The sequence below is a fragment of the Trichomycterus rosablanca genome, chromosome 12, assembly GCF_030014385.1.
Source record: "Trichomycterus rosablanca isolate fTriRos1 chromosome 12, fTriRos1.hap1, whole genome shotgun sequence".
Classification (NCBI taxonomy): Eukaryota; Metazoa; Chordata; class Actinopteri; order Siluriformes; family Trichomycteridae; genus Trichomycterus; species Trichomycterus rosablanca.
The window spans coordinates 15,481,379-15,508,942 of NC_085999.1; the positions used below are offsets into that span (position 1 = coordinate 15,481,379).

A 27,564-nucleotide genomic window follows, 5' to 3' on the forward strand; every position below is an offset into this window, starting at 1 on the left:
ATGCGTTGAACAGTTCTTAACCCGATTTTAGTAGTTTCAGCAATCTCCTTAGATGTTTTCTCTGCTTGATGCATGTCAATAATTTGACCCTTCTGAAACAGATGAACATCTTTTCCACGACCACAGGATGTGTCTTTCGACATGGTTGTTTAACAAATGAGAAGCTACTCTCTGCATATCAGTTAGGGTTAAATAACTTGTTGCCAGCTGAAACATAATCACCCATGCAGTAATTATGCAATGGGAGGCTCTTACCTATTTACTCCTAGTGAAGTGTTGGATGGGGCGTGTGTTAGTCGTGGCTCATAGCAGAACTAGAGACATAGCGCAATACAATCAGGTAAAATGACTAGAATTAGAGGCAAATGTTGAGAAACGTAAAAAAGGGAATTTAGGAATCTAACATATGATTCAACTCGGTTTATCCCCAGCAGTTAATATGAAAATTAGAGTCGACTCCAAAGGTCCGACTCTCTTTACCCTGTGCGAGAGATAGAGCCTAACAGGAATCATTTTCCTGAGTTCTGTGTCCAATCAGGACTCTCGCTTGGATTCTTCTTGAATTGTGATTGGATGTTGTACAGTGCTACACTACAACACCGGGCACGCTGACGACTGTGTTCCTGTTAAATACATACACCGAGCTCGATGTGGCTGTTAAACCGTGCAGTCTTCAGTTGTGCTGAATCGCTACCAACTTGGTCCATTGGTAAGACCAGAGTTTATTACTGACAGTGTTGTTTTTTTGACATTGTGTGCAAGATCGGAATGCATGGAATCAAAGTTGTTCATCCGCGCCATGACTGTAGCCCTGTCTATTGCAGTAACTCTTCTGTATGACAAAGGTAAATTAGATTGGATTGTTAAACAGTAGTTTGGGCAGGGCTGTGTGTTGTTTGACATGCGGACATGTGGCCTTAAACACTGCTCTGTTTACTTTAACTATCTGCTACAGCTGAACCATGATTTAAACATTGCTTATAGGGTAGCACAATTTATCGTTTTTTAACCGCGAGGTCGATTTTTTGCTTCTACCATTAACTTTTGACTGTAATTTTTTGCTAGAGCAGGCTTATTAGCATGTCGGTTTGCATAACATTAAAACCACCTCCTTGTTTCTACACTCACTGTCCATTTTATCAGCTCCACTTACCATATACAAGCACGTTGTAGTTCTACAATTACTGACTGTAGTCCATCTGTTTCTCTGCATGCTTTATTAGCCCCCTTTCATGTTGTGCTTTAATGGTCAGGACCACTACAGAGCAGGTACTATTTGGGTGGTGGATCATTCTCAGCACTGCAGTGACACTGTCATGGTGGTGGTGTGTTAGTGTGTGTTGTGCTGGTATGAGTGGATCAGACACAGCAGCGCTGATGGAGTTTTTAAACACCTCAAGTGTCACTGCTGGACTGAGAATAGTCCACCAACCAAAAATATCCATCCAACAGTGTCCTGTGACCACTGATGAAGGTCTAGAAGATGATCAAGTCAAACGGCAGCAATAGATGTGAGATCGTCTCTGACTTTACATCTACAAGGTGTCTAACAGAGTGGACACTGTATTTAAAAACTCCAGCAGTGCTGCTGTGTCTGATCCACTCATACCAGCACAACACACACTAACACACCACCATGTCAGTGTCACTGCAGTGCTGAGAATGATCCACCACCTAAATAATACCTGCTCTGTAGTGGTCCTGTGGTGGTCCTGACCATTGAAGAACAGGGTGAAAGCAGGTTAAAAAGATATGTAGAGAAACAGATGGACTACAGTCAGTAATTGTAGAACTACAAAGTGCTTCTATATGGTAAGTGGAGCTGATAAAATGGACATGTGTGTAGAAACCAGGAGGTGGTTTTAATGTTATGGCTGATCGGTGTATATGTGTATAATAAATACCTTAGTCGTCAAAAGTATCTTTACACTTGACATGTGGCTGTTTGCACCTGAGTGTTCGACATCCTATTCCAACACCATTATTCACTCCAGAAATGTTCAGTGGGGTTGAGATCAGCCAACTGAACTTCCTTGTCAAACCATGAGCTTGTGAGCCCTGTTTGGGGCATAGTCATGGTGGGACAGAAAAGGACTTTCCTCATACTGGTGCCACAAAGTTGGAACCATATCATATCTTTGTTAATTCTTATAGATACATACTTATTATTCAGTACTTTTTTATGTAGTATAACATTGGTCTAAAATAAAAAAAATAAAAAACATGCAGGGCACTTACTCCAAGGCAAAGAACCTCTGACTTAGGTACTTTGTGGGCCTTTACTCCTCTGAGAAACTGCTAAGACAACCAGTGGAAGTAGGTTCCATCTCTTTAGTGAACCAGTACTGAAAAGAGCCTAGATGCATGCCTTTGTTAGGCGTTCTTGTGTGTGTTGGACATCCCATTCCAACACCATTGCCATTATTATTGAGTTGAATTCACTCCAAAAATGTTCAGTGGGGTTGAGATCAGGGCTCTGTGCAGTCCACTTAAGTTCCTTGTTAAACCATGAGCTTATGAGCCTTGTTTGGGGCATAGTCATCAACAGAAAAGGGTTTTCCTCATAAAGTTGCCACAAAGTTGGAACCAAATCATATTATTGTTCATGCTTATAGATACATACTTTTTTGTTCATATTTCTAAGTATAAAGTACTAAGTAAAAAGTATTCAGGATCCTGACTCCAAGTCAATGAACATCTGGCTTAGGTACTTTTGGGGCCTTTATTCATCTGAGAAACTGCTAAGACAACCAGGGGAAGCTGGTTCCATCTCTTTGGTGAACCAGTACAGAGAAGAGCCTTGATGCATGACTTTGTTATTCTTTCCTGGGTTGGTCAGGATCAAGTGGAACCAGGATTTTGGCTTGAAGCATATGAGTGCATTTAGGTAGGTAGAACCTGGTCCATTTTATTTTTTTTTTTTACAGGCCAGCATTATGGTTTTAAATCTATGTTGCAATGTGGTGATTTTAGAAGGACATAGCATATGATACATATTTGTTACATATTTTTTTAACAAATCGAACCATTCAGTGACATCTCATGTGCTGTGAATAATGAGATTACCTTCCTAGATGAGACCACTTTAATCCATATGAATAGTGGTAGACAAATTAATGTGTTGAATAACATAGTCACCAGGCTCCCTCACAGTAGAAGTCAAGAATATAGACCTGTGTTGTTCGCTTGGTGTACAACACACACACTTACTAATATTGTCCAGTTGCCATATTATTGTCACGAATGCCAAGGTTGGCTGATGTCGCTTTTAACCAATACAAAAATTCCCACCCTTTCACCCACAGAGTAGTGCCAGTTCTTCTCTTCAGGACCCATTGCCATGGATGGCTTTGGGTTTGGAAACTCACTGGCTGTCTTCTAATGATTGGAGCTTTGTTGTTGTTCCACCCAGGAGCTTAGCTGCAATTCTTTTGAATAGTCCAGCATCCAGAAATATTCAGACAACAGTGTGGAGTGGTCATAAATATAAAATGAAAGACTAGAGAAATATAAAATATATATTATGTTAGAGCTTTAATCTACTCTTGTGTTAGGTTAGATTTGTTTAAATAGCTTGTACGTTAAAAACCCCAACTACACAATTGCACCTGATGATAAACTAATACCATCTATTCAATTATATAAGGTCATGTGTGGTCATAGTCATGTGACAGACCTGTGCAGACAATACATAGGCTACATTTAATAATTGTATGTTGGACCAGTCTTTGATTGTAAAGCTTTAATCAATGCTGTAATACATATCCTGAATGTTTTGTGTATGCAGGCAGTTGTAGCCTAGTGGTTAAGGTACTGCACTAGTAATTGCTGGTTCAAGACCCACCACTGACAGGTTGCCACTGTTGGGCCCTTGAGCAGGGCCTCTAACCTCCAATTGCTTAGACAAAATATAGTCACAGTACTGTAAGTCGCTTTGGATAAAATATGAATTAGAGAAAATGGATTAGACTATACAAATATACATTAGACCGTGCACCATAAGGTATTATACCTATAGTATTACATTGTTTGTTTGCTGTTATACAGTTATACAAAGCAATTATTAAAGTAATTTCACCAAATGGTGCCTGTACATAGCAGTTAACAGTAGGCATTGAGGGTTGACAGTCACTTGGTTTCCGCCAAATCAAATGTAAATCCTTCCAATTGCAGGAGTAAAATATGAATATGTATTAACATAAACTTTCCTATTTTCCACTGCTCAGGAGCCAGATGGAGGGTTAAGTGTTGTGAATGTAACTGGACTAGTTTCTGACACTTTGTATCTAGAGGAAAAATAACATTTTTGCAGTTAGATTTACATTTTCGACGCTTTAATTCAAATCAACTTACAGGATACAACAGTGACAGTATACAATCTAAGCAATTGAAAGTTAAGGGCCTTGCGCAAGGGCCCAACGGTGGCAACCTGGCAGTGGTGAGGCTTGAACCGGCAGCCTTCTGATTACTGGACCAGTACCTTAACCACTAGGCTGTAAATCTGAAAAAAATTTACTCCATCCATGAAATCTTTACATGTTTCTTTTGGGGCAAATTCTTGGGGGCAGCAAAACTGATTATTATGTCTATACAGATGATACCCACATAGCCTTTTCACCAAATACCTGCTGTTATGTAGACCTACTTACATGCTTACAATTGTTTAAAAACAATTCCAGCCAATATTAGGCTTAGAAATTATGTAAGTATTGCGTAAACTGGTTGCATTCACGTAAATGTGCAAATGCAAAATTCTGAAGGGACTAGCATATGGTTAGCGTACCTGATAAAATAGAATAGGCTATACACCGATCAGCCATAACATTAAAACCACCTCCTTGTTTCTACACTCACTGTCCATTTTATCAGCTCCACTTACCATATAGGAGCCCTTTGTAGTTCTGCAATTACCGACTGTAGTCCATCTATTTCTCTGCATGCTTTGTTAGCCCCCTTTCATGCTGTTCTTTAATGGTCCGGACCCCCACACGACCACCACAGAGTAGGTATTATTTGGGTGGTGGATCATTTTTAGTGCTGCAGTGACACTGCCATGGTGGTGGTGTGTTAGTGTGTGTTGTTTTGTATGAGTGTATAAGACAAAGCAATGCTGATGGAGTTTTTAAACACCTCACGATCACTGCTGGACTGAGAATAGTCCACCAACCAAAAATATCCAGCCAACAGCACCCTGTGGGCAGCGTCCTGTGACCACTGATGAAGGTCTAGAAGATGACCAACTCGAACAGCGGCAATAGATGAGCGATCGTCTCTGACTTTACATCTACGAGGTGGACCAACCAGGTAGGAGTGTCTAATAGAGTGGACAGTGAGTGGACACGGTATTTAAAAACTCCAGCAGCGCTGCTGTGTCTGATCCAGTCATACCAGCACAACACACACTAACACCACCACCACCATGTCAGTGTCACTGCAGTGCGGTGTGGTGGTCCTGTGGGGGTCCTGACCTTTGAAGAACAGGGGGAAAGCAGGATAAAGTATGTAGATAAATAGATGGACTAGTCAGTAATTGTAGAACTTCAAAGTGCTTCTATATGGTAAGTGGAGCTGAGTGAGTGTAGAAGCTAATTATGCTTATTTAGATGCTTATGTTTACTATTTTTGAATTAATTGGATAAATTTAACATTTATCTGTCATTGTTTTGTGTTTAGCGCATTCCGTTGTTGTTTAGCGTTAGCTTGCTATATTTATCTGGAGTAATGAGAGTGACGTAGTACGCAGAGTATGATGACGCATGTGTTGTTGTTGTGGCTGGGGCAGGAGGAGCTTTGCTGTGCTGCTGAACTTAATCCTCCGTAATGCGACCTGGATCTTTTGTTAGATTTGCTCTGAATGCGTGCACACACACCGAAATAAATCGCTAAATTGCTGCTAAATTGTGACATGCACCAAGTAGGCAGGGAACAGATTGTTAGTTAAGGTTCGCAGTGTGGCGAGTTTGAATGCTCGGCTAACTGCATGAGTCGCTTCTGATCTGCCATCTGATAGTCGGCGAGTTTCTTCTGCACCGAACATGTTAGTCAACCCTACACGTGGATATCACTGGTCGGACGCAGAGACCAGGGCATTGCTCAATATCTACGGCGAACACGACGTGCAGACTGCGCTTGATGGAAACTTTCGGAACAGTCACGTTTATCGAGACATCTCAGGTCGGTTAGGGCACATGGGCTACGATCGGACCCCAGATCAGTGCCGGGTGCGAGTCAAGAGCCTGAAAAGGCAGTATTTCCTGGCTAAGAAAGCCGCGCAGAAAAACGGACAGTATCCCAAAATGTTCAGGTTCTACGATGAGATGGAGAGGATCCTTAGCAGTAGGTCAGCTGCTGGGCTGGACACTCAGGACTTGGACGGCGTGGGTGCTGAAGGGGATGAAACCATGGATGGTGAAGATGATGGGGAGAGTCTAGATCAGCCGCAGGAGTCAGACATGGACGGTGCAGGAGAATGCTCCAACATCGACTACCCTGTTAAAATCGAGTACCCACCATATCCCATTCCAGTCACAGTGGGCAGTAGCAGTAAGTGTTCTTCTTGGCTTTTACAATGACTAAGCGATGTTTACCAATATAGGGGTGGGTGATGTGCTAAACTGTAGTTGAACTCAATGTTTCTTTGATGCACAATACCTGTCAAGTGTTGTTAGACTTAAACTGAAGTCCGATTGCATATTTATTGGTTTGGTATAATAGTGATGGATTGATATCTTGAAGGTTTGATAGATTTTCAGATCCGTTAACATGTAGTTTGTATATTTTGGATTTGGCGTAATTTAATTGCGAAGAGACGACTTTGTTATTGTTAGGATGTTAGGAAAAAAGGTCACCACCTGGATTTAACTAAGCAAATAGGTAAGAGCCTCCCATTGGATAATTACTGCATGGGTGATTATGTTTCAGCTGGCAACAAGTTATTTAACCCTAACTGATGCAGTGAGTAGCTTCTCATTTGTTAAACAACCATGTCGAAAGACACATCCTGTGGTCGTGGAAAAGATGTTCATCTGTTTCAGAAGGGTCAAATTATTGGCATGCGTCAAGCAGAGAGAACATCTAAGGAGATTGCTGAAACTACTAAAATCGGGTTAAGAACTGTCCAACGCATTATTAAAAAGTGTAAGGACCGTGGGGAAACATCATCTTCGAGGAAGAATAAAATCTTGAATGATCGTGATCGGCGATCACTTAAACGTCTGGTGAAATCAAATGGTAGAAAAACTACAGTAGAACTCAGGGATATGTTTAATAGTGAAAGTAAGAGCATTTCCACACGCACAATGCGAAGGGAACTCAAGGGATTGGGACTAAACAGCTGTGTAGCCTTAAGAAAACCACTTGTCAGTGAGGCTAACCGGCCAAAACGGCTTCAATTTGCTAGGGAGCATAAAGATTGGACTCTGAAGCAATGGAAGAAGGTCATGTGGTCTGATGAGTCCAGATTTACCCTGTTCCAGAGTGATGGGCACATCAGGGTAAGAAGAGAGGCGGCTGAAGTGATGCACCCATTATGCCTAGTGCCTACCGTACAAGCCTGTGGGGGCAGTGCTATGATCTAGGGTTGCTGCAGCTGGTCAGGTCTAGGTTCAGCGACGTTATGCGTTATGTGCCCAAAGAATGAGGTCAGCTGACTACCTGAATATACTGAATGACCAGGTTATTCCATCAATGGATTTTTTCTTCCCTGATGGCACGGGCATATTCCAAGATGACAATGCCAGGATTCATCGGGCTCAAATTGTGAAAGAGTGGTTCAGGGAACATGAGACATCATTTTCACACATGGATTGGCCACCACAGAGTCCAGACCTGAACCCAATTGAGAATCTTTGGGATGTGCTGGAGAAGACTTTAAGCAGTGGTCCAAATCTCCCATCATCAATACAAGATCTTGGGGAAAAATTTATGCAACTCTGGACAGAAATAAATGTTGTGACATTGCAGAAGTTTTGAGTATAATCAACTTGCTGTTGCTGACTGACCCAACACACTTAATCTATGCCACCACCACTCAGTGATGTTTTGCACAACCTGCTTGCAGAGATGCATTTATAATAAGAATGTTTATTAGATCAGTATTAAGGTTAGCTGATAATGTCACACAAAGCTTGGGTGACAAACTTTATTAGGACTGTGTTGGGCGGCAGGATGGCTCAGTGGGTAGCATTGTCACCTCACAGGGTTTGATCCCCAGGTGGGGTGGTCCGGGTCCTTTTTGTATGGAGTTTGCATGTTCTCCCGGTGTCTGCGTGGGTTTTCTCCAGGCGCTTCGGTTTCCTCTCACAGTCCAAAGACGTGCAAGTGAGATGAATTAGAGCTCTAAAATTGTCTGCGAATGTGTTTTAATATTGAACTTGTGAACTGATGAATCTTGTGTAACGAGTAACTACTGTTTCTGTCATAAATCTAACCAAAGTGTGAAACATGACGTTAAAATCCTAATAAATAAATTAATATTAGGACTGTGTTAAAGCTGCAGTATGTATCTCTCTGGTAGAAAGTTGCTGTTTAGGGTTTTTTTTTTTAACCAGAGACCAATTTTACTTCATTTAAAACAAACAAAAACATAGTATATTGTAAAATCAGTTGTTTTATGCCTAAATCTGTATTAAAATAGGCTTTCAAGATGCTTACCCTGATAACCAGATTTACCCTGATAGCCTTTGTTAGACTTTGAAGTAACATTATGTTTTTCTGCCACTTCTGTTATTATATTTACATTTTCGGCATTTAGCAGAAGCTTTTATTTAAAGCAGTATATTATCTAAGCAATTGAGGGTTAAGGGCCTTGCTCAAGGGCCCAACAGTGGCAAAACTGTATGAAATCAAGCCACGACTCGACAGGACCCCTACCCAATATCCAGTAAAAAGACACGACCAAACGGTGTTAACGAGATGCCGTATCGGACTTCTTGGGGGAAGATGCGCCAAGCTGCCAGTACTGTGGATCACAATTATCAATAAAACATATCCTGACAGCCGCTCAGGTGGCGCAGCGGTAAAAAGACACGCTGCACTCAGAGCTGGATTCTGAGTATCTGGTATCGAATCCAGCTCTGCTTCACCGGTTCGAAGCTGAGTGGCTGTATGAGCAACGATTGGCCGGTTGCTCAGTTGGGGGGTGGGACAAGGAACCGGATGTGGGTCTCTCTGGGTCTCTCTGTCAGAATATGATTACGACCTCTGCCGGCTGATTAGAGGCGCCTGCACAAGAGATGAGGAAGAGTGCCCTTAGGGTGTGTCTCTCCGCATGCAACGCTAGGTGGCGCCAAATTCATAAATGTGTGGGTGGCAAAAATGCATCCGGCTGCTGCTAATGTGTCGGAGGGGGTATGGGTTAGCTTCGATCTCCTCGGTCAGGGCAGGGTTCGGCATAGACAGAGAGGAAGCACGATGCAAATTGAACAATTGGATGCGCTAAAGGGGGCTGGGAACATATCCTGACAGAATGCCAAGCCATCAACGATACCAGAAAAATATTTTACAAAAACACTAATATGAAAGACCTCTTCAAACACAATAACCCACAACAAATCCTGAATTTTTGGAATTACATAAAGATTAAAAGCCAAATATAGAACAGCAATTTTCATTTCACTTAAACTTCGTTTTGAACCCACCTCTAATGCCATGTACGTAGACTAATTGAGCTGGAATGGCAAAAAACACAAACAAACAAACCAACAGTGGCAACCTGACAGAGGTGGGGCTTGAACCGGCGACATTTCACTCACTAGTCCAGTACATTAACCGCTAGGCTACAACTGCCCTATTAATAGTAAAAACAATTACATACTGCAGCTTGACAACAGTACTTTAAGGTTTCAATCTATCTGTGTTGGTCTTTTTAGAAGTACTTAAAATGTCTTTTTCATGAGGCATGCAGTTGCTCATGGTTTATGGTTCTTTTAGCAAAGCAAAATTCCATACAATCGTAATATCAATGTCATATTGCCCAGTCCTGTAATGTAAATTACTTAACCATAATGTAATCACATTTCATTGTATTGTCATATTTCTCTGCAATTTATGGACTTCTCTTTTTCTTTTTACACAGACGTTGTTCCAGAAGTTCCACCTCAACAGAGCGACATGCAGCCTGCTAACATGGGATCTTCATCCTCGAGTAGACGCCATCGAAAGCGCTTTACAAACATGCCCCTGGAAAAACTGATGGAAAAGTTTCTGGAACAGAGTTTAGATGCTGAGGAGACCTTTTATAGGATTGAAGAACAGCGTCTTCAAGCGGAAGATCTCCGCAGGGAAGCGGAACACACCAGAGAAATGCACATGCTGCAGATGCTGGGTCAAATGTTTGCTGGTCTGACCACACCCCAGCAGCCCCGTAACCTGCCCACCGGCCCCCCTGTACCCCCCTCCGGACCACCTCCACGTGTTTTTTGCGGGAACCTCAACCATCAAGCCTCAAAGACTGACTACGTGAAACACAGTCAGCCGGCTGCTCCAGGTCGGCCCAGGACTGCAGATGCTCTTTACCACTCACCCAATGTTATTTTCACTACACACATTTTGCTTTCATTTAGAGATGGATTGGATATCAGATTACATACCGCATCGGGCCAGTTCAAACACGCTTATCAAACATAGCCTCTGTGTTTTGCTCGTCTGGTTTTAGACATTAAGAAAAATCCGAAGTTTCCTCATAAACTAAAGCATGTTTAGTTAAACCCTTCATCTTTGCTATGAAATCAATTAAAAATTAGAAAAAAATATTAAATTTTTCTGTCCACATATTTTACAAATTTCTCTACAATATACACCGACCAGGCATAACATTATGACCACTGACGGGTGAAGTGAATAACACTGATTATCTCTTCATCACGGCACCTGTTAGTAGGTGGGCTATATTAGGCAGCAAGTGAACATTTTATCCTCAAAGTTGATGTGTTAGAAGCAGGAGCAAGCGTAAGGATTTGAGCGAGTTTGACAAGGACCAAATTGTGATGGCTAGACGACTGGGTCAGAGCATCTCCAAAACTGCAGCTCTTGTGGGGTGTTCCCGGTCTGCAGTGGTCAGTATTTATCAAAAGTGGTCCAAGGAACGAACAGAGGTAAACCGGCGACACTCATGGGCGACCAAGGCTCATTGATGCACGTGGGGAGCGAAGGCTGGCCCGTGTGGTCTGATCCAACAGACGAGCTACTGTAGCTCAAATTGCTGAAGAAGTTTATGCTGGTTCTGATAGAAAGGTGTCAGAATACACAGTGCATCACAGTTTGTTGCATATGGGGCTTCATAGCCGCAGACCAGTCAGGGTGCCCATGCTGACCCCTGTCCACTGCCGTACTCCTTTTCATGGAAACGGTATTCCCTGATGGCTGTGGCCTCTTTCAGCAGGATCATGCACCCTGCCACAAAGCAGAAATGGTTCAGGAACGGTTTGAGGAGCACAACAACGAGTTTAAGGTGTTGATTTGGCCTCCAAATTTCCCAGATCTCAATCCAGTCGAGCATCTGCGGGATGTGCTGGACTAACAAGTCCGATTCATGGAGGCCCCACCTCACCACTTACAGGAGTTAAAAGATCTGCTGCTAACATCTTGGTGCCAGATACCACAGCACACCTTCAGGGGTCTAGTGAAGTCCATGCCTTGACGTGTCAGGGCTGTTTTGGCAGCAAATGGGGGACCAACACAATATTAGGAAGGTGGTCGTAATGTTATGTCTAATCGGTGTTTTATGCTGTCGTTAGATTGTTTTCTTTATTTATTTTCATTAAACAGGTGCTTAGTTTGCTTGATAATACAGAGTCACCCACATTAAATGTTTTTCTTGTTGCTAGTTGCTCCTGATGGCTGATTTTTTTTAATGTAAAGTCTTAGGTTTCAGGCCTCCAACATCTGCTCTGATGTAGTATGTTGTTTATTTATCTGATTAGGTTTATCTTTTATTAAGTTTATATCTACAGAGGACTGAGGTTTTTATTGCTATAAATGCCACTGACGGCAATTTTTTGTGTGTAGATATACATTTCGGCATTAGGTTACATTTAAGCTATGTTAGTCTGAAAAAGCCATAACATTAAAACCACCTCCTTGTTTCTACACTCACTGTCCATTTTATCAGCTCCACTTACCATATAGAAGCATTTTGTAGTTCTGCAATTACCGACTGTAGTCCATCTGTTTCTCTACATACTTTTTTAACATTCTTTTACTCTGTTCTTCAATGATCAGGGCTCTCCCAGGACCACTACAGATCAGGTATTATTTGGGTGGTGGATCATTCTCAGCACTGCAGTGACACTGACATGGTGGTGGTCTGTTAGTGTGTGTTGTGCTGGTATGAGTGGATAAGACACAGCAATGCTGCTGAAGTTTTTAAACACCTCACTGTCACTGCTGGACTAAGAATAGTCCACCAACCAAAAATATCCAGCCAACAGCGCCCCATGGGCAGCGTCCTGTGACCACTGATGAAGGTCTAGAAGTTGACCAACTCAAACAGCAGCAATAGATGAGCGATAGTCTCTGACTTTACATCTACGAGGTGGACCAACTAGGTAGGAGTGTCTAATAGAGTGGACAGTGAGTGGACACGGTATTTAAAATCTCCAGCAGTGATGCTGTTTCCGATCCACTCATACCAGCACAACACACACTAACACACCACCACCCTGTCAGTGTCACTGCAGTGCTGAGAATGATCCACAACCTAAATAATACCTACTCTGTGGTCCTGTGGGGGTCCTGACCACTGAAGAACAGGGTGAAAGCAGACTAAAAAGGTATGTAGAGAAATAGATGGACTACAGTCAGTGATTGTAGAACTACAAAGTGCTTCTATATGGTAAGTGGAGCTGATAAAATGGACAGTGAGTGTAGAAACAAGGAGGTGGTTTTAATGTTACATGTACCATGTTGCTGTTAAGGTGTTTTGGGAAGCACTTTATATGCGTTTACATGCAACTTAATGACAATTCAGCATACCGGGATATTTTTAATCAAATTAAAGCTCTGATCTGATTTTTAAAAACCAGATAAGGACACCTGGGTTTAGCACAATAATTGGGTTATTCAGTGCATGTGTACTGGTAATCTGGTACAGTTCTTCTTCCCCATCTGTCCTTGTGTAATTGTAACCCGATAGAGAAGAGCTGCAACAGGAGCAGTAAACGCTACAGACTACCCAAATCCTAATTAATTGTTTATCAGAAAAGCACCTTCATGTTTAAAAAATGCTGCAGGAAATTCAATTATATGTCACGTCCTTCTCATGGTTTTAACTGGTGGGTTGCTAAGCAACTCTAGAGGTGCGTGCAGCTTTTATCTAGAATGAAATCCGATTACTGGCTGACTCACGCAGACCCGGAGTTTTCCCATGATCAGATTACCAAAGTGCATGTAAACGCGCTGATTAAATTACTGCCAAATCTGATTTCTGCAGTAATGTGATTATTTTGTGTTTGGTCTCCACTTTTAGTTATAGAGCGGACGTTCTCCCTGGGAAGAGAAGCACACAGAAGCATGAGCAATATCCTCCCATTGGTTAAAAATACCATTCCGCCACTGACGTCCAAAAAGCACAAGGGTCAAGACGGTCGCATAGGAGTTATAGGGGGATGTCGAGAGTAAGTGTCGGCTACAGTCTCATGCACCACAGCTCTCACCAACCCTTGTGTTTGTCCTCTAAAGTATTATTATTATTATTCTATTTAGATACACTGGAGCACCTTACTTTGCTGCTATTTCTGCTTTAAAAATAGTAAGTATTTCAAACTATTTAAACGATACACCGATCAGCCATACATTAAAACTACCTCCTGTCCATTTTATCAGCTCCACTTACCGTATAGGAGCACTTTGTAGTTCTACAATTACTGACTGTAGTCCATCTGTTTCTCTGCATGCTTTGTTAGCCCCCTTTCATGCTGTTCTTCAATGGTCAGGACTCTCCCAGGACCACCACAGAGTAGGTGTCATTTGGGTGGTTGGTCATTCTCAGCACTGCAGTAACACTGACAGGGTGGTGGTGTGTTAGTGTGTGTTGTGCTGGTATGAGTGGATAAGACACAGCAATGCTGATGGAGTTTTAAACACCTCACTGTCACTGCTGGACTGAGAATAGTCCATCAACCAAAAACATTCAGCCAACAGCACCCTGTGGGCAGCGTCCTGTGACCACTGATGAAGGTCTAGAAGATGACCGACTCAAACAGCAGCAATAGATGAGCGATCGTCTCTGACTTTACATCTACAAGGTGGACCAACTAGGTAGGAGTGTCTAATAGAGTGGACAGTGAGTGGACACGGTATTTAAAAACTTTGTCTGATCCACTCATACCAGCACAACACACACTAACACACCACCACTGCAGTGCTGAGAATGATCCACCACCTAAATAATTCGTTGTCCTGTGGGGGTCCTGACCCTTGAAGAACAGCATGAAAGGGGCTAACAAAGCATGCAGAAAAACAGATGGACTAGTCAGTAATTGTAGAACTACAAAGTGCTTCTATATGGTAAGTGGAGCTGATAAAATAGACAGTGTAGGAACAAGGAGGTGGTTTTAATGTTATTGCTGATCAGTGTATAATCAAGTGTTAGAATGTAATGTCAAACATTGTGACATTTTGGTTGTTTTTTTTAGGGCGCAGACCTGTCCCATGTTTTCTGCACCAGAGATGCTGCCACTGTAATCAAGTCTTACAGCCCTGAGCTTATAGTTCATCCTGTGCTGTGAGTAAAGTAATGTAATCATTTAATCTTGTTATACCATCCACACTCATTGGTGATTAAAGTGCTCTCGTGAATAATAATAGTGTTGTTTTTTTTGTCATGCCGGAACATACAGAGACAGCCCCGGTGCCGTGGAGGAGATAGAGAAATGGTTGCCAAGGCTTCACAGTCTGGTAGTGGGTCCTGGCTTAGGCAGGGAAGATAATCTTCTTAAGAATGCAAAGGTAAGAGGAGCTGCGGATTAAGCCATGTGCACAGTTATTATGCTTTACTTGGGGGGGATATGTGAATGTTGTTTTTGAAAAGTAGGGGATGTGGCAAAAATAGCATGTTAAGTTGAAATTTGAAATACCCAATATGTGTCATGCTTGCTTATGCTGAAATTCTGATAACAAATTTCTAAAGCTATATATTTTTAGAACATATCGTATCTAAATTCTGTTATTTTCTATAGTACTGACTGAGTGGGCATTTAGGAGGCACAGCTGTAAATTGCACTAGCCTGCTACCGCTGGGATCCAGGGTTTGAATCCCCAGTTGTGCCCAAGTGGTAGCTCAGTGGTTAAGATACTGGACTAGTAATTCGAAGGTTGCCAGTTCAAGCCCCACCAGCACCAAGTTGCCACTGTTGGGCCCTTGAGCAAAGCCTCAATTGTTCATTGTAACTTCTGCAAATGTAAATTACTGGCTAGGCATCTACATACAGACATGATTGGCTATGTCTAAAAAAGGGGTGGACAAGGCCTCACAATGGATCCTGAGGAAACAGGACCTACTGCAACCCTGACCAGGATAAAGCAGTGGTAAGTGGTAACATAACAATGAATCATACTTATTTCCAAGTAAAACAGTATGAAAATGAGATGAATGATAGTACTTGTTAAACTTGTTAAAGCTGAATCATATGTAAATGTCATTTCAGTATTAAGCCAAAGAATGATCACAATTATTCAGTTAGTTTATTCCCTTTCTTATTTAAACTCAGACATTTATTTTATATTGTGCATTGTTAGTTTATATATATTATAAATGTAATCTTTCTTTTTTTGGCTGCTCCCATATTTGGGGGTTGCCATAGCGACTCATTCTGCTCAGCATAACTTATTTGGCACAGTTTTTAAGCTGGATGCCTTTCCTGTTACAATCCTCCCTATTTTATCCGGCACTAGAGCGCACTGACAAGTGCACCTCCCTAAGGCTAAGATGTTCCGCCACCACCGCTACCTAACCCTTCAGTCCTCAGACATAGCTAATCTTATGTGTAAAGATGCCTGACTGGCCAATAGCACAACTGAGATTCAAATTCAGCGATAGTGGGCAAGCATGTTTTACCGCTGCGCCACTCGAGGGCCATCATCATCAATAAATCACCTAAAATCACTTAATAGTAATATAGCATAACTTTTAAAGAGTAATAATAACAAAGCAAATTAATAATGCAATGCACCGTCAAAATCACCTTGAGAACTATAACCAAGCAATTCCCAGGTAGAGTGGGAATCGATGTTCTTTCTGTGTGGAGTTTGCACGTTCTCCTCATGTCTGCGTAGGTTTTCTTCGGGAGCTCCGGTTTCCTCCCACAGTCCATGCAAGTAAGGTGAATTGGAGATACAAAATTGATCATGACTGTGTTTGATATTGAACTTGAATAACATAAAACATAATGTTAAAATCCTACAAAAAAATATTCAAAATTCTCTGCTTTCATCAACACTGAGAAATAAATCATAATGTTGAAAAACAGCAGGAAAGAATAGAATAGATTCGTCTGCAACAGTATGATACAGTACCCGTTATATCAATGCTTTGGCAATACTGTGACTGCTGTAAATGGTCATGCTAATAAAGAATTAAATTGAGTAAGATCTATAAGTTCTAAATCAACAGTCAGCTCTTGGAAATAAATTACTTGACCTTTTCTAACTAACAACATTAATCAATGTCATATTTGTTACTGGTTGGTTATGATTAACATTCCTAGAAGTTATAATTAACATTATGTTAACAATAATCAAGTTATGATTAACAAGTTAAATAAGTTAAATAACAAGATATTATTAACATTCCTAGAAGTTACGTAAGCTGTAAGCACAAGTGGACCAAACCCTAATATCTAACATTACAAACAATATTCAGTGCATTTTAGAGCTGCATGATAAAGGCTAAAGTGTAATCACAATATCTTTTGCATTTACATTGTCGGCATTTAGCAGATGCTATTATCTAAAGCAACTTACAGTTCTGTGACAGTATATTATCTAAGCACATTGTGTGTTAAGAGCCTTGTTTAAGGACCCAGCAGCTACAACTGCTATTATTATACTACTATTTGTATATGGGCAGTGAGGACTCAGTGAGTAAGGTATTAGACTACTAATTAAAAAGCAGAGTCAAGTTGTCATTGTTGAGCCTTTTTTGGGTTTCTAACCCTTAGTTGCTTGGATTGTGTCTTGTCTCATTTTGGTTTTTGTTTTATAAAAGATTAAACTCCTAATGCAAATTAGGTTTCTGAGCAACATGTACAATCTTTCAGCTTTTTGCAATAAACCAATAGATTTTTTGCAATAAATAGCTTGGCACAACTAATAAATCAAGTGGTTTCCCTAATTCAACACAAAACGCCACTTTTAATGGTTATTGCAGTCTTGGAATTATTTAACCCCCTCATGACGAGGGTCTTTATTACTTAGTAAAGCCCTCTTTATGCTGTTATGACTGACTTCTAACGTGATTCATAGCCAGATTCCAGCTTCCAGCACTCTAAGGTTTCTGATCACCTGCTTTCTCAGTAATCCGGTGGCAGCTAGTGATGACTACCGCTTTCAGGTAGTTCAAAGTAACTTTGAACTTCAAAACTATCCTTACAACAAACCCTTAGCCAGTCCAGGTATTTGATGTGTTTTATCTCCAGCACACCTCATTTATAAGGGATTCTATTCAGTGGGTTGAAAATTTCAGAGATTTTTGTGTTGTTTGTAGAAACCACTTGTTTTATTGGGCTATTGAAAAGTGTTCTTGCTTGATTGCTTTATTGTACACAACTGAAAGTTTACAATGGGGGTTGAATCATTATGATTGCAACTGTATGCATTTATGCAGTAGTAATCAGAAATATTTAACCCCCTTACCTTAAAAGGTATTATAGTGATATATATGTAATTGAGAAAAAGATATACAACAAGCTTGTGCTTGGGATTGTTGTCTTGCTGGAAAGTCCAATTATCACCAATGTTTAATTTCAACAAAACAACAACAGAAGTCATAACATTGCTTCTCAAAATGCTTTGGTATTTTTGTGAATCCATAATGCCAGTTACATGGTTAAGATTGCCAGTTCCTGCAGCAGAAAAACATTCCCACATCACTGACCCACATAAATGCTTGACTGTGGGGATTTTATTCTTCTGTTTGAAAAAATCTTGTTTATGCATTATATATTTATGTATGAAAATAAGATAAAAATAGTCTATTTTGTTCACCATTTTCATTTAAAATATTCATTCCAGTGATATATTATTTGTATTGGAGCTTACTGCTGTGATAGTACAACTTGAAAATAATTTGAAAAAATGCTTCAAAAATACCCCTTCAAAAGAAGTAAATCAAACAAGTCTTTTTTGACAGAGTAATTTTCTAGCTTTAAGTTGTTAACCAAACTTTCTAGTTCAATTTTAATGTCAGAGAATCATCAGCACAGAGAACCATTAACACTCAGCTGCCTTCACTAGAGCACATTTATAGAACCAGAATGCGCCGAGCCACAAACCTCATTAAGGACTCATCTCACCCTTGTCGCCACCTGTTCTCTTTGTTGCCCTCTGATAGACGCTATAGGAGTATCAAGACCTGTGTATATGTCTATTTGTAAATAAATGTGTGTGTGTGTGTATATACATGTACATTCAAGGAGACACTTAAAACTTGTACACTGTTCAATGACAATAGGTGCATTCTGTTAGATGCATAATGTGGTGGGTTTTAAAAAGTCTGTGGGTGTAGCCTGCTACCAATTTCAATGATGTTAATGAAATAGATCTTTTTAAATGCTTAATATAGAAATAGGTAGACAAAAATAAAATTTTATATCTTTCCATAGTACTCATCAATGATGTTGATGCTGTTGGACATGCTTGTCTTAAACATTGGCTAAACATTAATCAGGGTCATTAACTGGTCTATCTAACTGGTATCACAATTCACTTGTTAAATTAGGTCATAATTAAGTATAAAATAATCTCAATTACAATTGTGCAACCTTAATAAAAGTATAGAAGCACTACCACCTGACCATACCAACAATATTCAAAGATGTAAATTATGTTGTTAACATAGTTCACGATTGATATCATATTACCATAAAGTCCTAATATTTAAGTCCATAATTTGTAATTCTAATATATTTTGCAGGAGATTATTGAAAAGTCAAAAACAAGAGGAATTCCAATAATTATTGATGCAGTAAGTATTAAGTTATTGATCAATTTGAGTTTATTGTAGGTATATGTAGAGACACAAACATTTCAAACCTTTTTTTTTTTCGTTGCAGGACGGACTTTGGCTTGTCGCTAAGGATCCATCGATCATCCAAGGTTATCAAAGATGCATTTTAACACCCAACTTCATGGAATTCAGTCGTCTTTGTGAAGCAATGGTAAGGCTGTCTACAGAATTTATAATCATGCAGCTAGTGCTTTTAGATTACCCATTATTAAAGTATCAGTCATGATTAATAATAATGTGTGTAATTTACTCTCATAATATTAATAAAACCCTAAAAAATATTTATTTCTAACAAGAAAAATAGGACATGTTCAAATAAAAACATAATAGTAATAAAGTAAATGACCCTGTATTGGTATGCTGCCTTGTCAGGGCGAGAAGGCTTGCATGTATCAGGAAAGCAGAGAGCTCTGCTGCCTGGAATTTATCTTCTGTCAGAATCTCTCATGACAGAAAGGTTTTAGCAGAGGTGCCAGACTAAATCTTTCACCTGTATTGGGTAACAGCAATATAGGACAATATCAGAGTCACAGTCACTAAGGTAACAATGGAGTGATGGGGGGCACAGCAGTCCAACTTCCACTATGCAGTGATGTCTCACTCCAGGTAATCAAGTGGACCAAAGGGTTTTCAGCAAATTGTCACCAACAGCATAATAAAGACAATACCCCCAGCCGCTCAGGTGGCGCAGTGGTAAAAACACACGCTGTTCACCAGAGCTGAGATCTCGAAAACATTGTATCGAATTTCGGCTCTGCCTGCCGGCTGAGGATGAGCGGCCACATGAACAACGATTGGCCTGTTGTTCAGATAGGGGCGGGATTAAGCCGGATGGGGACTCTCTCTCAGAGTACTGCGAATGCGACCTCTGCTGGCTGGTTGGTGGCACCTGCACGGAGATGGGAAAGGAGTGCGGTAGAGGGTGTGGCTCTCTGTACACAGTGCTGTACTGCACTGCACTCGTCAAGGGTAGGTGATAAGATGTTCAATCGCTGTGTACGTGTCGGAGGGGGCATGGAGCAGCCTCATCCACCCCAATCAGGAGCAGGGACCAGCATTAGTAAGAGGATGATTGACTGGTAGAAATTGGATGTGCTAAAGTGGGAGAAAAAAAAAGGGGGGGGGGGGGCATTGACACAGAGGAACAGTTGCTCTTTTCCTTACATGCTACACTAATCCACTTATTGACACTCATTGTATCCCCTCTATTATACAGGAGTTCTGCAAAAAGTTTCTGCACTTTTAAAAAATCTATTTATTAAGATTTATTAGCAAAAAATGTTTTTAGTTGAGTGCGTAGCCACTGATGCACTGCTGCTTTCAAATCATCATCACATGAAAATCTTCTTCCCCTTAAAGCTTCTTTGAGTGGTCCAAAAAGGTGGAAATCAGATGGCGCTAAATCCAGACTATAAGCTCTCTCTCAGTCTCTTAGACACGATCAATTACTACACATACATTTTTAGCATTCAGCGGACGCTTTTATCCAAAGCGACTTACAGTACTGTGACAGTATACTGTCTAAGCAATTGAGGGTTAGGGCCTTGCTCAAGGGCCCAACAGTGGCAACCTGGCAGTGGTGGGGCTTGAACCAACAACCTTTGGATTACTAGTCCAGTACCTTAACCGCTAGGCCACAACTGTCTACTACTCCTCCTGCCCTTACGGTTTCTAACAAAAATATAAAAGTGAGGAAACTTTTTGAAGATCCTTTGTATTATTATTATATACTACCAGGGTTCAGTAGTTAAGGTACTGGACTAGTGATCAAAAAATTGCTGGTTCAAGCTCCACATCTGCCAAGTTGCCGCTGTTGTGCCCTTGAGCAAGGCCCTTAACCCTCAATTGCTGGCTTTCTATACTGTCACAATTGTAAGTTGCTTTGAATAAAAACGTCTGCTAAATGCCACAAATGTAAAAAAATATATATATAATTTAATGAGTTTAGTAATTATAACCAACCATCCAAGATGAGTTCATCCATTAGAGTTATGTTTTAGGTTTGAGAGTAAGGGTGCTTAAATAGAAAAGCCAAAACACTGGCTTTTGACTAAAGGAAGTTCAACTTAAATGAATTTGGCCCTTCAGATATAATATTGGTAACATGCTGTTTTTAGAAATAAAGGAATCATAACATGTTCAAACACAGTGTTGAAATACTGTACAGTATGTACTGTATTACATTTCAGCATCATGTATCCCTGGATGGCACTGACCTCAGGGTCACTGCTCAACAGCTGAGCATCGCATTGGGTAACGTGACCATGTTATTAAAGGGAGAAGAGGATATCATCACTGATGGCAATCAAGGTTTGTCAGGTGCATCTCAGACATACTTCTCTGTTTATGAGCAGTCTTTATAAATCATGATAGCTGATGGTTTCTTTGTGCTCCTGTCTTCTTCAGTGTTAACATGCAGTCAGGAGGGAAGTGGCCGTCGCTGTGGGGGGCAGGGAGATCTGCTCTCTGGTTCGTTAGGAGTCTTCTCTCATTGGACGTTCAGTTCTACTTTAAATGCAACTGAAGGGTAAGATGGAGCATTTGATCCATTGATCATGTACACAGGCCTTATATACACTGATCAGCCATAACATTAAAACCACCTCCTTGTTTCTACACTCGCTGTCCATTTTATCAGCTCCACTTAACATATAGAAGCACTTTGTAGTTATACAATTACTTACTGTAGTCCATCTGTTTCTCTACATACTTTTTCAGCCTGCTTTCACCCTGTTCTTCAGTGGTCAGGACCCCCACAGGACCACCACAGAGTAGGTATTTGGGTGGTGGATCATTCTCAGCCCTGCACTGACACTGACATGGTGGTGGTGTGTTAGTGTGTGTTGTGCTGGTATGAGTGGATCAGACACAGCAGCGCTGCTGGAGTTTTTAAACACCTCACTGTCACTGCTGGACTGAGAATAGTTCACCAACCAAAAATATATCCAGCCAACAGCGCCCCGTGGGCAGCGTCCTGTGACCACTGATGAAGGTCTAGAAGCAATAGATGAGCGATTGTCTCTGACTTTACATCTACAAGATGGACCAACTAGGTAGGAGTGTCTAATAGAGTGGACAGTGAGTGGACACGGTATTTAAAAACTCCAGCAGCGCTGCTGTGTCTGATCCACTCATACCAGCACAACACACACTAACACACCACCACCATGTCAGTGTCACTGCAGTGCTGAGAATGATCCATCACCCAAATAATACCTGCTCTGTGGGGCTCCTGACCATTAAGGAACAGAGTAAAAGGAGGTTAAAAACGTATGTAGAGAAACAGTCAGTAATTGTAGAACTACAAAGTGCTTCTATATGGTAAGCGGAGCTGATAAAATGGACAATGAGTGTAGAAACAAGGAGGTGGTTTTAATGTTCTGGCTGATCGGTGTATATATATATATATATAGGGTTTGACGTATGTCTTGTTCCTTTATCTCTCCAGTATGAATCCTACACTGGTTGCTGCGTTCGGTGCTGCCTCACTGACCAGGCAGTGTAACAGGCAAGCCTTTCACAAATATGGCCGTGCCACCACCACAACCGACATGATCCAGGAAATCAGCACCGCCTTCAGGAGGCTGTTTGAAAACTGAACTACTGTTTGTGCCCTCTACTTCATCTGATTTCCCTCAGGATCTTCCCTTCTTAATAAAGAAGAAATGCATAGAAACCAAATATACAAGTGTACAGCTAACACAAATACCTTATACCAGTGACATACATGATGACATACTTATCATAATTTGGCACATCCAGGATCTACATACTCAAGTGTCCACCATTGTTTTTTTTTACTGTGTTGTAGCAAAGCAATAGAGCAGTCTGAGTTAGAGATGCACTGATTTCATTTAATTTCCATAGTATAAATGTTTTAAGCATCATACAGTACCCATTATCAGTCTGGCACCAATGTCCACACAATAAAGCCATGATTACACCAGAAACCAGACATTTATTTCTGCTTGCAAACTAAGCAAGACCAAGGTGGGACTTACAGATTCGTGTTTAAACGTATTGAGATAGACTAATAGAATCTCAAAATATGCCTAAAATGAAAAATGCTGCTAATTTGTTTGCAAGCTTTTGGAGGAAAGTAGTTGGATATCACAATGTATTAACCCAGTTTTACTGTTAGGACCGGAGTCTGATGCACTTGCCCAACCAAATGCTGCTCCTATATTCTACATAGGACAGTATATAAAGGATGTAAAAATTCTACACATCCCTGTCAAAATACATGTTTTTTGTGATATAACAATGTGACTAAGATGAATAGTTTCAGAACTTTTTCCACCTTTAATGTGACCTATAATCTGTTCAATTTAGTTGAAAAACAAACAGATTTTTATTTAAATAATGTGGTTGCATAACTATGCACACCCTTAAACTAATTAATAAATGCCACATATGTGCTAAACTGGTGAGGTGAAATAGAAATAGCACTGATAAGTCTGCAAAATATTAAAAATATTTAAAACTTTATTCAAAAAGTATCTAAAAGTATACAGGAATTGTACATGTGCTACAGGTTTTATATTATATAAGGTAGTGGTATTGCACATGTACAAAATAACAGTAGTATTACACATTTAAAAAAAAAACCTTATGTACTTGTAACTAACATTTTTAGCTAATACAGTAATACTACTAACAGAAATTATTTCACTTTATAAAAGTATTATACTTCTGGTATATTGTTGTACATAAAACGTGTGTTATAATGATGTTAAAGTAACTGGGGTATTAGGCACTAAGGTGGCACAGCTGTAAAACACGCTAGCACACCAGAGCTGACATTTCGAACTCGCCATCCAGCAGGCTGGGCGCCTACACAAACAACGATTGGCTTGTTGTTCATTCAGGGCGGGTGCCGGACGGGACCTCATAACCAATGCAATTACGACCATCTCCTTGCTGATGGCAGCTGCACAGAGACTGGGGGATAATGAGGATCAGGGTGTGGCTCTCAGTACACAAAACTGATCTGCAGGTGAAAAGATGCAGTTGGCTACTGCACGCGTGTCGGAGGGGGCGTGTGTCATTGTCGGCTCTCCTCAACCAGGGTGGAGATCAGCATCAGTAGAGAGGAAGCATAATGCAATTGGGTAATTGGATATGACTAGATTGGGAGGAAAAATTGGGAAAAATGCAAAAAAGTGTGTTAAGAGGGTATTATGTGTTCAGTTTGACAATGGCACTATACTTTGTTGAAGCACTTTTTTTTTCATTTTAGGTTAGTTAGGTATCAGCATGGCACAACTTTGCCCACTCTTCCTTGCAAAAGATCTTTTTAGTAAAGTCATTCTTTTGTTGTTGTGGAGTTATGCTTTGGGTCGTTGTCATCCTGAAAAGTTAAATGTCTCTTCATCTTCAGATTTTTACAGGCCTAAAGGTATTGATTGATGGATATTTGGAACTGTTCATAATTCCCTCCACCTTTACTAAAGCTCCAGCTCCAGCTGAAGAAAAACAGACCCAAAGCATAATGTTCCCACCACCATGCTTCACTGGGGGTATGGTCTTTTTTTGATGTACAGTTCAGTTTTTGCACCAAAAATACCTTTTGGAATTATTCAACATTGGTCTCTGGGCATGTAGGTTTTTGCAAAATGTAGCCGGGCTTGGATGTTTGGGTTGTTTTTTTTTGCCACCTTACTTCACAGCCCAGACTATGAAGAATACAGGAGATTGTTTTCACATGTAGTACACAGTACACTTGCCAGAAAATCCTGCAGCTCCATTAATGTTCCTGTTGGCATCATTAAACATCAATCGAACTTCACAGATTATAGCGATTATAGGTCACATTAAAAGTGGAAATAAATCTAAAATAATTTATCTTGGTCTGATTTTTTTAATTCACAGCTATTACCAGGGGTGTGTAGACTTTTATATCCACTGTAGTCCACCCTACCTTCTGCAAACTGCACCTTTTTCTAAAGAGTAATTTTAGCTGGTAAGGATGTGTAATAAATGTATAATAAAGTTGAACAGAGATGTATTCTGTTTACTGTTAAGCAAGAGCTATTTAGTACCACACTGTTCTCAGTTCTAATGGCAGCATTAATGTCATCTGTTTGTCATTATGTCAGCTGAACTGTTCTTTATTGATAATCAATATGATCTAAATACATCCACTATTCGACTCACTCTAATGCAAGTATGGTGTTATTGATGGACATAATGGACTAGTCAGTGAAGTGTTTATTAACATAAATTGTATATTAAACCTAGTGGACAAACCAGCACCTCAGTTATTAGAATTATTTTGCAGTAAGGAAAGTTTGTGGGTTCTTGTTTTACCCAGAATTAATTTTTTAGACATGAATCTTTGTTATCCAGTTATAGGCCCCTGTAAGTACCAGTTTTTATGGTATGTGTAAAATATCTGTGAATTTTTTATTTAAATGTATTAAAACATCTTAATTTTGGCTTTTCCCTGGCAATGTTGTTTATGGTCTAGAATGTGTATCAAAATAAGTTTTCCTAACAAATGGCTCACAAATCATTGTGAAAGTATTATGTACAATAAAGTGTAGCCTGACATTTGTAAAACAAGATATTTAATAAGAAAAAATGAATAAAGCTACAACTGCCACTCAGGTGGCGCAGCGGTAAAAACACATGCTGGAACCAGAGCTGATCTCGAATACATCGTATCGAGTCTCAGCTCTGCCTGCCAGCTGGGCTGAGCAGCCACATAAACAACGATTGGCCTGTTGTTCAGACAGGGGTGGGATTAAGCCAGATAGGGTCTCTTTCATAACTCTGCTGGCTGATTGATGGTGCTTGCACAGAGATGAGAAAGGAGAGCTGTCAGGGTGTGTCTCTCCGTACACAGTGCTGAGCTGCACTGCACTGGTCAAAGTGTAGGTGACGAGATGCATACGGCATGCTGTCCACGTGTCGGAGGGGGCGTGGGTTAGCTTTGTTCTCCTCAATCAGAGTGGGGATCGGCATTAGTGGAGAGGAAGCATGACGCAATCGGGCAATTGGACTCGCTAAAAGGGAGAAAAAGGGAAGAAAATGCGTAAACAAAAATATATAATAATAAAGCGACAACTAATGCAAAATTAGATTTTAATGTTCAACTGGTTATGTGAGTTATAGTTGCATTTGGAAATATTCAGCCCCCTCACATTAAAGTATTTTGGTGATGTGTATAGAACTGAATTAAAATATACAAGAAGTATCTGTAAACAGAAAGAATATTTGATACATACGAGCAATTTTAAAAACTTAAGAGTTTAAATAAAAAAATCTTAGTCTTTTGACAATGCATATGTGCACTATTGTTTAAACCCCCACACTCAGTACTTGGCAGAACATCATTTTGCCTTGATACCCAGTAATTAGCTATTTCGGTAAGTGCTAATAAACTTCAGACACCTCTTGTAGAACCTTCACTTATTTTTCTCATGTAAAAGCTTCCCGCTCGTTGAGGTTTGATGGCTTTCATGCTGCAACTGCTGGAGTTTTTAAATACCGTGTCCACTCACTGTCCACTCTATTAGACACTCCTACCTGGTTGGTCCACCTTGTAGATGTGAAGTCAGAGACGATCGCTCATCTATTGCTGCTGTTTGAGTTGGTCATCTTCTAAAAAAAAAAAACGGGTCGCTGTTGGCTAGATATGTTTTTGGTTGGTGGACTATTCTCAGTCCCACAGTGACAGTGAGGTGTTTAAAAACTCTGTAAGTGTTGCTGTGTCGTATCCACTCATACCAGCACAACACACACTAACACACCAACACCATGTCAGTGTCACTACAGTGCTGAGAATGATCCACCACCCAAATAATACCTGCTCTGTGGGGGTCCTGACCATTGAAAAACAGGGTGAAATGTAGAGAAACAGATGGACTACAGCCAGTAATTGTAGAACTACAAAGTGCTTCTAGAAGTGTTGCAAAAATACATAAATATCTTATTTTCATGTAAAAAATTTTGTGTCATCTACTGCATCTAAAACACTTATTCCTAATTATCACTGTGGGTTACAGTATCTGTTAGTACAATGACATTAATCACATTGGAAGAATTAGGAAATCCCTGGTCAAATTCAGTTTTGTTCATTTTCTAAGTTTGTACATAGGAAACAAACTTCCATGACATTTTTTCTGCAAATTTTAATTTAACAGAGAAATGTTATTCCAATATGTTAAATTAAATAAACAGAATTGTGCAGAAGTATATTCCTTTAGATTATGATTTCACTAAATTAACAAAATGTGGAATTTTCTCAGATATGTCCAATCTTAGAGTACACTGTATGTGAAATGCTTGAGTAAATGATAAATCAAATGAAATTTAATGCATTTTGTTTTCCAATACAA

General features: G+C 40.2%; 1 protein-coding gene across 4 annotated transcripts; it reads left to right on the plus strand.

The window, feature by feature from the left end:
• The first annotated feature begins 639 nt into the window (after positions 1–639).
• naxd (NAD(P)HX dehydratase) lies at positions 640–25,659 on the plus strand. Of its 4 annotated transcripts, none has more exons than XM_063006105.1 (11): positions 640–709; positions 10,076–10,486; positions 13,466–13,613; positions 13,702–13,747; positions 14,634–14,722; positions 14,838–14,946; positions 19,130–19,180; positions 19,269–19,373; positions 21,412–21,532; positions 21,629–21,749; positions 22,671–25,659. In XM_063006105.1, the coding sequence occupies exons 1-11, from the start codon at positions 649–651 to the stop codon at positions 22,819–22,821; spliced, it is 1,413 nt and encodes a 470-aa protein (XP_062862175.1). In that variant the 5' UTR covers positions 640–648; the 3' UTR covers positions 22,822–25,659. The 4 variants fall into 4 exon arrangements, with proteins under 4 accessions (XP_062862175.1, XP_062862177.1, XP_062862176.1 ...); XM_063006104.1 differs by lacking the exon at positions 640–709 and adding an exon at positions 5,733–6,543; XM_063006107.1 differs by lacking the exon at positions 10,076–10,486 and having other exon boundaries at positions 645–709.
• Positions 25,660–27,564: the final 1,905 nt, after the last annotated feature.

What these genes read in the sequence shown, in the direction of transcription:
- naxd (XM_063006104.1), top strand. Translation starts at nt 6,036, where the DNA reads ATGTTAGTCAACCCTACACGTGGATATCACTGGTCGGACGCAGAGACC. An exon ending in ATCTTCTTAAGAATGCAAAG is followed by an intron (nt 14,947 to 19,129) that starts GTAAGAGGAGCT and finishes TATATTTTGCAG; the next exon opens with GAGATTATTGAAAAGTCAAA. An exon ending in TTCCAATAATTATTGATGCA is followed by an intron (nt 19,181 to 19,268) that starts GTAAGTATTAAG and finishes TTTTCGTTGCAG; the next exon opens with GACGGACTTTGGCTTGTCGC.